Genomic DNA, 16,216 nt, shown 5'->3' on the forward strand with positions numbered 1-16,216 from the left:
TCCTGCGATCCTGCAGAAAAAACAGCCAGTATGTAAGAGCCCTACTAAAATTGCAGTTATTTTGCACACAAAATGTGCAATTATAAAATGTAGCATAATAACAGTCTAATGACCATTATTACATTGTAAAACAATACTCCAGTCTTTAGGGCTCTTACTCACTGGCGTTCTGACCTGCGCTCCCCTGCGTTCCGTTTTTTGGCGTTCAGCCGCAGGGGAGCGCAGGAATAGACGCATGTCATTATTTCAAATGGGGCTGTACTCACTCAGGCGCGTGTAGGCGCCGAACGCAGGTTGAGACGCAACATGCTGCATTTTTCCTGCGTTCGGCGCCTACACGCGCCTGAGTGAGTACAGCCCCATTTGAAATAATGACATGCGTCTATTCCTGCGCTCCCCTGCGGCTGAACACCAAAAAACGTAACGCAGGGGAGCGCAGGTCAGAACGCCAGTGATTCCGCCAGCAAAATTAGCAAGATGGAATACAGACTTTACCAAGCCTCAATGCCTAACTGGCTTTAGTCCACTTTAAATTGAGTTACGTTTAGAAAAATAATTATTTACTACAAAAAAAAATTGTCTGACAAATTCATAAACATTAATGTCAGTTTTATTTTTTCTTATCACACCTTATGCCAAAATGTCTTCTTTATGACAAACATAGTTAGTGTTTCCGCAAACTGAAATCCATTTTCTGAATCCTTTAGACTGTAAGCTCTTGTAAAGGTTTGACATGTGGAGGAGCTTGTGACTGGGGGCCCTGGCCATGCAAGAAAGTGCATATCGGCATCCCTCCACCCTGACATAAGTGTGCAGTGAAAAGCACTGTGTGTCAGTGCAAGCACATGGTAGATTTTCATTGCTAAAATCACACACAAGTGCACTGACATGCAGATGCCATGCTATTCAGTGTACACTTAAAGTTGGGGCAGATTTATCAACGTGTGAATTTATAACTCACCACAATAAAACTCGCTCATTTTCTATTTATTCATATGTGATTTTTAAAAGCATATTTATCAAATGGTGAAGTCCATTGATAAATATGATTCTAAGGGCTCTTACAGACGAACGTTTTTAGCTGCGCTCCCCTGCGTTCCGGTTTCATGCGTTCACCTGCAGGGGAGCACAGGAGTAGACGCACTAAATTCTTTTCAATGGGGTTGTACTCACACAGACGCATGAAAGCGCAGAACGCAGGTTGGGACGCAGCATGTTGCATTTTTTCTGCGTTTGCCACTTACATGCGTCTGTGTTCAAAAGAATTCAGTGTGTCTACTCCTGCGGCTGAACGCATGAAACCGGAATGCAGGGGAGCGCCGCTAAAAATGCTTGTCTGTAAGAGCCCTAAAACTCCCATAGGAATGACTAGAACATGGGTGAGTTTTTGGGTGGTAAACGCTAATCTCACATTTTGATAAATCTGCCCCATTAACAATAACAACTGACTGCAGGGAATTCAGGGTGAAACACCTGCGACTAAGGACCCTAAAGTTAGAGTGGAAGGCAGTTTTTCTCCCCTAATGTATTTACTCATCGTGTGACAACAAGCCTGTGTGGGGGAATTTGCAAAAGTGGAGTGAACTAAGATTAGGCTAAGAAATATTAACCTAGAGTTTAAAAAGTTATTCATAAAAGCCTTTATCTTTTTCATGAATATGATGTTATTGTACACTTCAGGAATGCCACTTTAATCATTTTGGAGTTCTACATTTCTCCATACTAAATCTAGAGTTAATGTTAAGCCAATATATATGTACGCATTTGGGAGTTATTAATGCCATTGTGCTGGAGTTAATAACATCAAATTCAGGAAGATGGAGTTGAACTGTCAAAGTCATTTTACTCCAACTTTTTTGATGTAAAAACATTTTGCCATTGGGTGGATTAAAAAGAAGAGGCGTTCAGGCAATTGTCAATTTGCCATTTGATTCTTTTACGGTGTGAACTAATATTTAAATTTTTATATTTCATTATAATGCCAATTTTGTGAATGCCCACCCTAGTGTAGGTACTGGTACGTGATTCAAAGATACATTACACGTGGGCAAAACGCTATGACGAGTGCGGAAGCAGAACAAGGACATGAGCAGTAGGGATTGAGTAACGCTGAAGATATCTCAGTATAGACTGCGGGGAACCTTTTGATTTTAATTGCAATTTTAAAGTGGAACATTGTAAGTGCAATACTTTCCTTTATTAAAGGCACATGCTATTCTTTATTGTCCAAAGGAGGATTTTTGGAAGTAACCATAGAGATTTGATGATTAAAACAAAACCTATTTGTCTGTGAGTATAATCAACTACCAGAAATAATTTTGGCGTGTGGGTATTTATAGGGTTGCCACCTTTTTTGGAAAAAAATATCGGCCTTCCTATATTCATGCCGTTGTTTTCTATTGATAAAATTGGCAGCATGCATTATTTTTAAGGGCCAGGCCGGTAAAATACCGGCCGGGGGGCAACCCTAGGTATTAACCATACTCGATGAAGAGCCTTCCCTTCTTTAAAACACGTTTAGGTACTGGTACGAGGTTCAGAGATACATTACACACAGCCAGAACATCAGATTAACATCACAGCACTTTCACCAAACTAGAGTAAGCATTCTGTCAAAAATCCCATTTCAATGTACTCCACCGTTGTGTATTGTAGTCGCTATGCTGCTAGCCATTCTACTTTTGCATTTGGTTGATAATAACAACAAGAGGGCTGCATACTGGACACCACTGCAAGTTTTACCAGTTGTCTCTGTAAAATGCTATCACATTACTTGCCTGCATAAATATATTTACAGTGTTATGGGGTTTTCTAGTGTTGTATGGGTTACCAAATAGTGATAATACTACGCATAAACCCGTGGCTGTGGCATTAGTGATGGTGCCCATAGACTAGGACCAGTGTTGGACTGACCCACTGGGATACCAGGAAAACTCCCGTTGGGCCCAGGTGTCAGAGGGCCCTCATGCTGCTAAACATTCGGCTTGATTCATGGTAATTCCCTATTTCTATAAAAACAAAGAGGCTAAATTAGGGTTGCCGCGTTTTCTGGGAAAAAATACCGGCCTTCCTATCTATTTATCTTGTTTCCCTATTAATAACATTGGGATCAGCCATTATTTTTACCGGCCAGGCCGGTAAAATACCAGCCAGGCGGCAACCCTAGGTTAAATAGGTGGAATAATAGATTATAGTATGTAAAGAAAAGAGACTAGGAGAATAGATGTTGAATGAGGAGAGGAAAATAATAATAATACTGAGATTATGCCCCTAGTCTAAGGTTTTTGGGTGGGCCCCTGGTCTAAGGTTTTTGGGTGGGCCCCTGGTGTCCCAGTCCGACACTGACTAGGACTAATAAAGAGAAATACTAGAGTAATATTACACAATGTACATTGGCATAATGAGGGTGCAGTGACATTACCAGGGCTTTCCCTGTAAGGTTGTGGCCTTCTCTGGAATAAAAAAGCAGCTTTCCTTTATTTTTTTGTTTCTCTCTCATAATATCAAGTATGAAGTTTACAGACTGGTAGACAAGCCTAGCCTAGGAAAAACATGATTTTAGTCAGGATGTCCCTGGGCTTGGAGTTATAGCATTGGAAAAGGTCAGCCTTAGCAAGGAACAGTAATATTCAGGGTGCCTGGGAATTGCTGAGGGATCCCCTGGCCTAGGAATGAGAAATAACATTGGTGACTAGTGCGTCCCTAGCCTTGGAATTATGCGGATCCAGCCCACAGTTTGTGGCTGGCTGGGCGCAGAGGCGGGAGTGGCAGCCATTAGAAGGAACAGCCAGTTGTTTAAAAATCCTTCTAGAACGGTTTCAAATCCCCCCTCCTCCCCCCAGCTCAGAGAGAAAGGAGGAGGGGGAGGAAGCCGCTCTCCCTCTGCTCTGCTCTCAGCCCAGCCTGCTTAGGAGGAGGGAGCACGGGAGAAGGTTGGGGGTGTGGAAGGAACTGCCTATCATGTTGGTTGCCATGGGGAGAGGGTGGGGCTGGGAGCCGACCGGGCCTATCAGGGGCGGGCGCTGCTGGTGTCGCCATGGTGACGGGGTTGTTCCTGGTGGAAGGCTGTGATCGGTTGACAGGTGTGTGTGACAATCGGAGCTTTCTGCAAGCATGTACGCCAAAGGCAAGAGTAACAGCGTACCGTCCGACAGCCAGGCCAGGGAGAAGTAAGTGGCACTCAGACCCCTGTGGGGCCGCGGGGCATGGAGGCAGCGGGAGGTGCAGTTGGGGCACTGGGGGCAGACAGACATGGGGCTGAGAACTTCCTGCCTCCTCTTGGTGTAACAAGGAACGGGGACTGTGTGAAAGTAACTTTGCTGGCAGTGGGGTGAGTAGCTGCTGGGGGAGGCTGGGGCCCCATATCTCTCTGTTGTACAGCAAGGACACTGGGGAGCTGCTGAACTACAACTTGCATCCTCCTTGCACAGTCACAGGGAGCTGCTGGGGTGTACTGTCTGTGCCCATTGACTTTGTGCTTGAACAACAGCTGGAGCTCTTCTATCTGATCATCCCTGAGTGAAGTGGAGGCTTCTGGCTGTGACCCATGTCATTACATAAGTGCTACTTTACTGCACACATATCCCACCTATATCCCACCTATATCCCATCTATGGCCCATCTATGGCCCTCCAGCTTTTGTGCAATTAATGGCTACCAGCATACCTTCAATTGCCTGGGCATTGCTGAGAGTTGTAGTTTAACAGAGGCTGTTGGGGGGGGGGGCAGGTTGCACATGCCTCCTCTGCATGTTGTTGTATACAGCATCACTTGTAAATAGCTGCCTATCCTTCCAGGGTGTATAACCTGCTGTCCTCCAGCTCTTGTTTATCAACAACTCCCGGCATCCCTCGGCCATGTGAGGGATATGTTGGAAGTTCTATTTCAGAAGGTGTTTTGTATGGCAGGACACACATGTTGTGCTGTAGGTTGCAAACTCTGGGGTCCCTGGGCCTTCCCTGTCAGTGTGTATACATGCACCTCTGCTTTTGTTGTCTCTGTTGTATGTGCTGCAGTGTGTAGTATGCTTGGCACTTGCAACCTGCCTTGCTCAATTAGATTGCATGCCCTTTGGAACACTTTCTGCTATTTGTGTCAGTTGCATTACCATTGTTTGTTTCCCTCTGCCGCAGGGACCTATTACTGATCCAAGATATATCTGGGGCTGATTTGTGTGAATAGTATGTATTATTATCATTCATTACATAGTAAAAAACACATTTACCCAGCAATTGGTCCTTAGAGCTTACAGTCTAGTCCCTAGACATGGGCATTATTGTCGGTATCATAAAGAGCCATCTCTTGAGAACTAGTTGCAGGCTGGACTCCAGCAGGACTCCCAGCCACCTTGTGCACAGTCCAAGTGATGACTGGAAGTTTCAGTGGGTGCTCCTGCTAGTCCTGTTTTTTACAAGTGTTCCGTATGCTGAATGGAAAGGTGAGGGCATATGTACCATGGGGACATTATCGGGGGGACAGCAAACAATGGCTCGCTCTGTTTTTTATCAGCTCTGTCATCTCCTCCTGTGCTGCTGGAGTTAGTGTGGAACATGCCGAGCTCTACTTTGTGCCACGGGTCGTGTGTGTGTGAGCTCCTTGGAGGGAAAGTGCATGAGGAACAGGCAGGGGACAAGACTCTGCAGAAAGCATACATGCAATGGTGAGGGATAAATTGCCTGTTCTTATTTGTATCATAGACGGGAGGCAGTTGTGTCAGCTAGCAAAGTTCAACTTACCTGTCACTATTCCTTTCTTATTATAGCGAGGTTCATGTCCAGGCACAAGTGATTGTAGGTAGGAGCGTCTGTGTAGGACAGGTATAGACAACTCCTCGACATACTGTTCAACTACAACTTCCAGCATTTTAAACTGTGGGTTGTAGTTGAGCATCATCTAGAGAAGGGCTGCCCAACTGGCAGCCCATGTGAAAGTCTTCCTGCTGTGTCTGCTTACCATGTGTAAACTTTATCACTGCAGAGATTAACTGGCCCCTGCGTTGTTTAAACCTCCTATTCAGACTGTAGTCCCCTGTATTGTTCACACATGTAATCCCCCCTATATTGTTCACACTTGTAACACCTCTATTGTTCACACCCCTAAATCCTTGTACTTTTCACACCTGGTACCTAGACTGAGACTGCCCACATTGTTTACCTGTTTACTCTTCATACAAACTGCTGAAGGGGCACCAGCACTGTGTCACTGTATGTAGCACATCTTAAAGTGGTCCTGATAGGTTTCCCTGTCTTCTGCTCTATTCTGCCTTCCCTATGCTCCCTGTGTGTGCCATATTCTGCCTGCCCTATACTCCCTGTTTGTGCCATATTCTGCCTGCCCTATACTCCCTGTTTGTGCCATACTCTGCTTCCCTATGCTCCCTGTGTACCATACTCTGCCTTCCCTATGCTCCCTGTGTGTGCCATACTTTGCCTGCCCTGGACTGCCTGTGTGTGCAATACCCTGCCTACCCCATGCTCCCTGTTTGTGCCATACTCTGCCTGCCCTATGCTCCCTGTGTGTGCCATACTCTGCCTGCACTACACTCCCTGTGTGTGCCATACTCTGCCTGCCTTATGCTTCCTGTGTACCATACTCTGCCTGCCCTGTACTGCCTGTGTGTGCAATACTCTGCCTACCCCATGCTCCCTGTGTGTGCCATACTCTACCTGTCCTAAGCTCCCTGTGTGTGCCATACTCTGCCTGCCCTACACTCCCTGTGTGTGCCAAAAAAAAGATTGATGAGTGATATCCCTGCAGTTAGCACCAACGATTTGGTTCTTTTGGTGTGCTATCACTTAATTGTTAATGTCGGTATGGTCTTGTGGTAACATGGGTGTGGTTTAAAGTGGGTGTGGTTTAAAAACAGGGAGTGGTCAACACTGGCTTCCATTATTGGCCCTCTACCATGTAGGCCACAAAAATTCCAGCGCTTTGTATCACAGAAGTTGGACAGCACTGTTCTAGAGTACTGACTTGTGGTATAGACATTTTAATGTGGGCCTTTTGTGTATTTCAGTAATGGGCAGAAAAGCCTGCACTCAGGAAGGTTGTACTTTATAGAAATGCAGGAGGATTCTCTTACTACATTGAATGAGAATGGTTACTATAGTCATATTATTTGCATGGATGGTCTGTTGATAGTAATGCACTAATGCACACTGATGTGTATATTGCAGGGGTGTCAGTTCTGTATTCCTACAGCACTCGTTGAAGTTGGAATTTGTAGCCTCAATGACAACAGGAGGGCTGTATGTATGTATGTATGTATGTATGTATGATATCTACAAAACATGGCATTATCTGATGTGATGTTTACTAAATAATCTCCATTGTATGCCCAAGTAATAATAAATAGCCCACAAAAACATCACATGAGATATTGTCATATTTTATAGATATCTAAACATTGGGTATTCACATACTGTAACTGAGAGAAGACCGCAGCTCTGCCCCATGTACTGTTGCTTATTATAGGAGCAGCGCTCTGCCCCATTAACAATATGATTATATAACAAGTGACCATACGTTGGCCTGCCTCCCAAGATTTCTGGCCAGTTGGCCTGTGGGACAGACACAATGATACCAAGTGACTGGCCATACAATGGGCAAATGTGGCACCTCTTCATTTCATTCATGTGGTGCCATGCTTCTGCTGACAATATGACAGTTTCTGTTTGGGCAACTGAATTGCAATCAAGTAAGATCACAAGATGTTCAATTGAGACTGAACCCTTTAGTGACATAGACATGTTTGGAAGTATGGTCGATATCAACCAAACTGCCAACCAAATGAATATGATTGTTTTACAAAAAAAAAATCCTGTGCCTCATGTACTTACTGTCAGTTCTCTTCATTGTTCATTACATACTGTCACCTAGAGAAGAGGGAGCACCTCTGGCCTATGTGCAGTACTTATTGTAACAGAGAAAAGGGGCAGCAATGTCTATTTTCTCTTAGAGAAGGGACACCCCCTCTGCCCCATGTACATTGCTTAGAGTAACTGACAGCAAACATTGCTCTCAAACCCTTGTCTGGCATCCTGCAACTGCCAGCCTCCAAACTCTGCAGTCAGATAGACTGGGAAATGCTTCTTTATAAACAAAGGGATTTTTTATTTCACTCTCACACGTAGAATATTATATATAACTGAAGAGTGAAGCAGAGCAGCAAGGGTGGGAATTCAAGGGTGAATTCGTAAAATTTGTTTAGAATTCACCTCGGCAAGTCCCCTAAGGGTCCCCACCCTTGGGGGAGTGATAGGATCTCAGCAGGCCCCTGGCTTCCTTTCTTTGTTGTTTGTGGTTTCAGCATGACTGGTTTTATTTCTGGTATCCTTCTAGTACCCTCCCAGAATGAAACCATAATGATCCTGGATGGATAAGCAAGATCACATGTCCAGCTGTTGCAGCTCCCATTGTCCTCACCCAACCCTCCCAAATTCCCAAATGTATCATATTATTATTATTATTATTATTATTATTATTATTATTATTATTAACATGTATTTATATAGCACCAACATATTTCGCAGCGCTGACCATAGCCGTCTGTGATACAAAATAAAGTATACCTGAAAATATACTGCATTAATATAGGGTTTCCTTGATATTCTAATTAATTGATTACGTTTTATAAATTAAAACATTTGTATCGGACCTACATATACTAATAATACTGTGCCTAATGCTTATGAATGGCAGTATTAATAACACGCCAAGGTTTGCTTTAAAGGGATTGTTCACCCTTAAAGGAGAACTAAACCCTAAAAATGAATAGGGCTAAAAATGCCATGTTTTATTTAATGAACTTATTGCACCAGCCTAAAGTTTCAGCTTGTCAATAGCAGCAATGATCCAGGACTTCAAACTTGTCACAGGGGGTCGCCATCTTGGAAAGTGTCTGCAAAGCTCACATGCTCAGTGTGCTCTGAGCAGCTGTTGAGAAGCTAAGCTTAGGGGTCGTTGTAAAATATAAAGCTGGAAATGAGGTTTGTTTGTAATATAAGCTGATGCTACAGGGCTGATTATTAAATTCTGATGCTAATTGCACTGGTTTCTTTGCTGCCATGTAGTAATTATCCATATTAATTACTAATTAGCCTTATACTGTGACATTTATATTCTATGTTCTATGGCGACTTTTCCTTTTTTGAAGCAGGATTGCCTGCATAAGTCCTAACAAACTTTTTTTGGGTAACTGGTTTTCTCCAGACATTTCATAACATATGGAACATTCATTTTACAGGGGGCTCATGTGTAGGGCATTAAATTAACTCTCTTGTCTTTATTAAGGTTCCCTGGACATTTGTAATAAAAAGTGGTAACTTCAAGCATTAGCACCAACATTTATAATAAAGACGTCCCTACAACTTTAAATTACCCGCCCTTTGCAAATTGACCTAATCGCAAGATCACTAGCACAAACAGACGCTAAATGCTCGCACTGCCGAAGTAACGCTAGCGAAAAGTCACCTGCGTTCGCCGACCAGGATGAAACTCTGCATATTAGTGAATTGGCGTAGTCGTTGTGCATTTGCGCCTGGCGACCTGGTGCAAGCTGAGGCTGCCAAAAATTTGCATGTTAATGAATCTACCCCATAGACTCCATTTTATCCAAATAATCCACATTTTTTAAAATGATTTCCTTTCTCTCTGTAATAATACAACAGTAGCTTGTACTTGATCCCTACGAAGATATAATAAATCCTTATTGGAAGCAGAACCAGCCTATTGGGTTTATTTAATGTTTACATGATTTTATGGTAGACTTTAAAGTATAAAGATTACGGAAAGATCCATTATCTGGAAAATCCCAGGTACCAAGCATTCTGGATAATGGGTCCAATACCTGTACCATGTTGGTTTAATTGTATGATCCCCTTTTGTGCTATTGCCTGTTCCTTCCTACACTCCATGACTCCAACCCTTTAATTTCTGCCTCTCGGAGGGAGAGAGCTGTGAGTCATTTCTCTCTGGCAGTGCTGATTTCCAGGGCAGAGGCCTCCGCAGTTTTTCAGCAGAACTATATGGGGCGACTGTGCAGTTCTGCTTTGCTGTACCTGTCCTTTTCCCATGCACAGTCCTGGGAATGTAACCATCGGAACACTGGCAATTCATTGTACTTGTAATTACAGCGTATGTGTCCTGGAGCTTCCCATTAATATCTCTTTGCAACCAGATCAGTGGAAGATTTAATGAGTAGCTGTCAGTTATTTTGTTTCTCTTTTTAATTCTGTATTTGTTTCGCTCCAAAGAAAAACCCAAATACATTCACACCCGATTATTTTCATGTATCTGCATATTAGCTGTCCTGTCTCAACTGTATGGTGTGGCTTCCTATGAACAAGAGGAGCAAATAGTACAGTAGCTCTGCATCTGTGCATGTCAGAATAAGGGTTAGTTAAGTCTCTGAGTGTCAGATTAAGAATTAGTTAGGTCTCTGCATGTCAGAATATGGGTTAGTTGGGTCACTGCATGTCAGAATAAGGGGTTGTTAGGTCTCTGCATGTCAGAATTAGGGTTAGTTGTGTCTCTGCCTGTCAGAATAAGAATTTGATAGGACTCTGCAATCCAGAATAAGGGTTAGTTAGGCCTCTGCATGTCAGAATAAGGATTAGTTATGTCTCTTCATGTCAGAATAAGGGTTTGTTAGGACTTTGCAAGCTAGAATAAGGGTTAGTTAGGTCTCTGCATGTCAGAATAAGGATTAGTTATGTCTCTTCATGTCAGAATAAGGGTTTGTTAGGACTTTGCAAGCTAGAATAAGGGTTAGTTAGGTCTCTGCATGTCAGAATAAGGATTAGTTGTGTCTCTGCATTTCAGAATACCGTATATACTAGAGTATAAACCGAGTTTTTCAGCGTCCAAAATGTTCTGAAAAAGTCTACCTCGGCTTATACTCGAGTCAGCGGGCAGTAGCTGAGATTGCAGTCACTTTTAATCATTCCTATACCAACATTTCGCTTGGGGAGAGACTGCAATATCACACAGCGCCATCTGTTGGTTATATGAAAAAATAACAGTGACTGCAATATCACACAGCCCCATCTGTTGGTTATATGAAAGAATAAGTGACTGCAATATCACACAGCACCCTCTGTTGGTTATATGAAAGAATAACAGTGCGCCCTCTGTTGGTTATATGAAAGATTAACAGTGACTGCAATATCACACAGCGCCCTCTGTTGGTTATACGAAAGATTAACAGTGATGGCAATATCACACAGCACCCTCTGCACATTGTAGTGGGATAGTGGGACAATGCACACAGTAATCCGTTTGGCAATTCTCTGTCACCATCAACTTTGCAAAGAAGTCCGGTTGATCGCCTGGGGGGGTCGCTTTGGTGGAATGTGCGCTGCTGGGAGACAGGGCTGTAGTTGTGTCTAGGCTTATACTCGAGTCAATAAGTTTTCCCAGTTTTCATAGGTAAAATTAGGTACCTCGGCTTATACTCGGGTCAGCTTCTACTCGAGTATATACGGTAAGTAATAGTTGGATCTCTGAAAGTCAGAATAAGGGTATGTTAGGTCTCTGTATGTCGAAATAAGGGTTTGTTAGGTCTCTGCAAGTCAGAATAAGGGTTAGTTGTAGGGATGCACCGAATCCAGGATTCCGTTCGGGATTCGGACAGGATTCGGCCTTTTTCAGCAGGATTTGGATTTGGCCAAATCCTTCTGCCTGGCCGAACCGAATCCTAATTTGCATATGCAAATTAGGGACGGGGAGGGAAATTGCATGACTTTTTGTCACAAAACAAGGAAGAAAAAAATGTTTTCCCCTTCCCACCCCTAAATTGCATTTGCATATGCAAATTAGGGTTCGGATTCGGTTCAGTATTCGGCCGAATCTTTCGCAAAGGATTCGGGGGTTCAGCCGAATCCAAAATAGTGGATTCGGTGCATCCCTAGTTAGTTGTGTCTCTGCATGTCATAATAAGGGTTACTTAGGTCTCTGCAAGTCAGATTAAGGGTTACTTCTGTCTCTGAATGTCAGAATAAGGGTTAGTTGGGTCTCTGTATGTCAGAATAAGAGTTAGTTGGGTCTCTGAATGTCAGAATAAGGGTATGTTAGATCTCTGAATGTCAGAATAAGGGTATGTTAGGTCTCTGAATGTCAGAATAAGGGTATGTTAGGTCTCTGAATTTCAGAATAAGGGTTAGTTGGGTCTCTGAATGTCAGAATAAGGGTATGTTAGGTCTCTGAATGTCAGAATAAGAGTTTGTTCATTTTGCCGTGTAGCAGGACCCTGCCCTTCTGGTCATACACACTTTTTTACACTGTATTTTTTCCATGTAGTAGATATATAACAAGAGCTAAATCTCAGAGATTCTTTATGATGCAGATTAAACCACTACATAGTTATGGCTATGTGGGGATACAGTCTAGAGCAGGTAAGACTGAACAAGTAGTAAATTGTTTAGCTTGGCTAGGGAGTACTGTTACTCCTGTGTAAGCAATGCTTTCTGTGCTACAGCTATAAGGAGAGTAGCTGCTCTGTGATGGATAGCCAGAATTATGCAACATTTAGAAGCAAGGTTTCATACTTCTGTTAGAGCTGTGCTGCAGGATATTTCCCTGAAACTTCAATGAATTAAAGAGGTTGGGGGCACATACAGTATAGTATAGAAAGTTTCTGACTGTTAAATTATTCTGCATAGTAAAATAAACCCTGGGTTGCTGTGGCTTTTAGGTAAGGATGCACTGAATCCAGGATTCGGTTCGGGATTCGGACAGGATTCGGCCTTTTTCACGATTCGGATTCAGCGGAATCCTTTTGCCTGGCCGAACCGAATCGAAATCCTGATTTGCATATGCAAATTAGTGGCGGGGTGGGAAATTGCATGACTTTTTGTCACAAAACAAGGAAGTAAAAAATAAATTTCCCCTTCCCACCCCTAATTTGCATATGCAATTTAGGATTCGGTTCGGTATTCGCCCGAATCTTTCGCGAAGGATTCGGGGGTTCAGCCGAATCCAAAATAGTGGATTCGGTGCATCCCTACTTTTAGGGCATTGTTTTGGGAGCTTTCATTTGTTGACTTGTTAATAAATAATTCTTAATAATAATAATAATAATGACCATTTACAAAACTTAAGAAATAGAAGCAAAGAACAAACAAAGCACATCTGCTTTAGATATACCATCTTATGCAATGGAAAAACTGCACTGCTTATACAGGGGGTTTTATAAAGTGGTTACTAAGGCATGAGAATCTCCTTATCTCTTGGATTGAGCCTACAGCTAGGGGGTGCAGTTAGTTTTATCATTTTAGCTAAAATCCAAAATCCTAAAATACAGAAAAGGACTATCCTTTTAAATAAAAAAAAAATGTTCCTTTTCAGCTGTTGCTTTGTAATAGAGAACAAATGCCAAAATATTGTAGCATTTTGCATGAACTGAAATCAAATCACCCACCAGGCAGCTTTTCCAATACATCTCTCAACAATTTTTATTTCAGTAATTGGTAACTTGGCTTTATTTATAAGAGATTTATTTTCAGTTTTTTTCCATAATGTTCCCGTAAAACAAAAAGAATTGGGTTATTCTGAACAAGGAGATTTTTTTTTTCATCTGTGTACTTTTATGGATTAATATATGAGTGGCCAAAACCATACAAGGCAAAACAGTGAACTGTCATGAAAAAATCCATAACTAGTTATTATAATGCCTCTTTTTTTCCACAAGTATGATTCTTTTTTTAGTAGACTTATTTTTAGACAAATATTGATTGATCTAGCTGTAAAATCCTGTGGATCATATCTGCAGGTCAGTGTGGTTCTTGATTTAGCAGGCTCTACTCTCCAGTTAAATCAAGATCTCTCCAAGCCTTCACCAGATCTGTGGGCATTCTGGAACCATATCCAAGACGATAGTTTTCCAACTTTAAATCAACCAGTGTTTACACAAACCCCTATATGCTATTTATCATTAGATGGGCAAATATGGTAAAGTTCTATTCATTAGGCGCAGTGTCGAACTGGTGTTCCAGGGGCCCACCATAAAACCTTAGACCATGGGCCCACCATAAAACCTTAGACCATGGGCCCACCATAAAACCTTAGACCATGGGCCCACCATAAAACCTTAGACCATGGACCCACCATAAAACCTTGGACTGTGGGCCCACCTGAAGACCTTGGACCGTGGGTCCACCATAAAACCTTGGACCGTGGGCCCACCATAAAACCTTGGACCGTGGGCCCACCATAAAATCTTGGACCGTGGGCCCACCATGAAATAGGCCAAATGGTTAGAATCAAGAGGTTCCACTGACAAAAGTTTTCCTGGTATCCTGGTGGGCCAGTCTGACACCGTTTAGGCGACCTTGACAAACAGAAAAACCGAATAGAATGAGCCTTAATCTTTACTTGGTTTCCCACTGCTGTAAAACCCCCAGTTCCCATCAAAATACTGATTTGATTCTTGTGTATGTAGTGTCAAAGCATCCACCAACACTACTTGCAACAGAAAGGCATCACTTATAGCACTGTTGTATATACACTTATGCTTTAGCATCCACATGGAGTGGTTTCTATTATAGCCTCATCAATTTTTATTTAAACGACCTGGGTATAGATGGAAGATGTGTTCGGAAATAATTAACAACCCTTCCACTAAGTGCAAATTTATTATTTGTGTTATAGTCCAGCCTCTGAACTGTACTTGGGGTGGATGTACTGTAATTACAGCAACAGCAAATAAAGGAGATATGTGTATTATTTCTGAATGTACTGCCAGTTGATCTTGAATTGTAAGACTAACTGTCAAAAAAAAATTTGAAATGTTTCTGTGGGTAGGTAAGCAATGAGTGCATAAAATTTACAGTTCTGACTGTCCTGACCATGTATGTTGGAAATTTTAACAGACTTTAACAAAATTTCATTCAGTTTTTCAACAATGAAAATCAATCTACCGGAAGCAATGCTGAATTGCTTTGGAAAACCTCCAAATAAGAATTTACAAATGCTGATCTTCCAAATACTAAATACTAGGGGTGATCTAGTTGTTTGACCCATGGGCTGTTTAGTCTGTGCCATCTGCATGTGTGTGTGTCTCAACAAGGAATAATCTGATTGCATACGATCTGATACAATCAAATGGAAATCATCCCATGCGTGACCAGATTCTGCCTTGCTTCACAGTGTCATTGTTTTGCCTTATTCTTGTAATCTTATCTTAAAGGAGAGGGAAAATTAAGTAAGCTTTATCAGAAAGGTCTATATAAATACACCAGTAAACCCTCAAAGTAATGCTGCTCTGAGTCCACTGTCAAAAGAAACACTGTATTTCTTTCCTTATATTGTGTATACATGGGCTTCTGTATCAGACTTTCTGCTTTCAGCATAAACCTCCAGTGCTAAGGCTTGAGCATGCTCAGTTTGCTTCTCTCTCCCCCCTCACTTTTCTCCCCTCCCTGCTGTAATCTGAACTCAGAGCTATGAGTGAGCAGGGAGAGACTCAGGCAGGAAGTGATGTCACACCAAGTTAATATGGCAACTGCTATCCTAAACAAACAGAGAGCTTCTAGAGCTGTTTACTCAGGTATGGTAAAGCATTCTACTGAATAAATAGAATATTCTAGCTTGCACTGGTGTAGCTAATCTATTGGCAATAAACTGCTTTGATAGCTTTCCTTCCCCTTTAATGCTCCACTGTCTACATGTAAGGTTAAAATATAGAATGATTTTAATAAGGAACATTCCATTATTAAGAGGAATATAAACAGAATAATTAGGGAGAGTTGTGTTCAATGTTGGTATAGGTGCATGTGTAGATCGTTTTAAGTATTCTATAATATTGTTCTTGATATTCAACGGTCTGTGGAAGAATACAGTAAAACAAACCAGCTTCTTGCTACATTCTCATTCCTATATGTTTTACACACACCTGACCATCTAACAACACTTGACCTATGAAATGAGTCCTTGGTCCTTCTCTTCATCGAAGTTATTTCCAATATCCCATTCAGTCTCTGAACTACATTGTCAGATTTTTCACAGTCTCACTGGTTTTAGATGCAAATAGCCTTTGCTCCGGCAAATTAACTAAGGCTGGCCATTCTGGAAAGCCTATGCAAGCAAATTGATCTTCCTTATTGATTGGTCTGTGTGAGTGTTTTAGTATATAGGGAGAAATCCCCTGTGTATTTTGTACACTTTGTATGTTTGTTTCGCTTCATGCTGCATTTGTCTCCTACCCAGCTATTTTGTAATG

The 16,216-nt window shown here is 42.1% G+C and overlaps 1 protein-coding gene across 5 annotated transcripts in view; it reads left to right on the forward strand.

The window, feature by feature from the left end:
- Nucleotides 1-3,846: 3,846 nt before the first annotated feature.
- ssbp2.S (single-stranded DNA binding protein 2 S homeolog) overlaps nt 3,847-16,216 on the forward strand; it is a 112,237-nt gene continuing 99,867 nt past the window's right edge. For 3 of the 5 annotated variants that reach the window (XM_018233656.2, XM_018233646.2, XM_018233662.2), the window contains exon 1: nt 4,180-4,330. In XM_018233656.2, the coding sequence (XP_018089145.1) occupies nt 4,206-4,330 (125 nt within the window). In that variant the 5' untranslated portion in view covers nt 4,180-4,205. 5 annotated transcript variants of the gene reach the window in all.

The sequence above is a fragment of the Xenopus laevis genome, chromosome 1S (assembly GCF_017654675.1).
Source record: "Xenopus laevis strain J_2021 chromosome 1S, Xenopus_laevis_v10.1, whole genome shotgun sequence".
Taxonomy (NCBI): Eukaryota; Metazoa; Chordata; class Amphibia; order Anura; family Pipidae; genus Xenopus; species Xenopus laevis.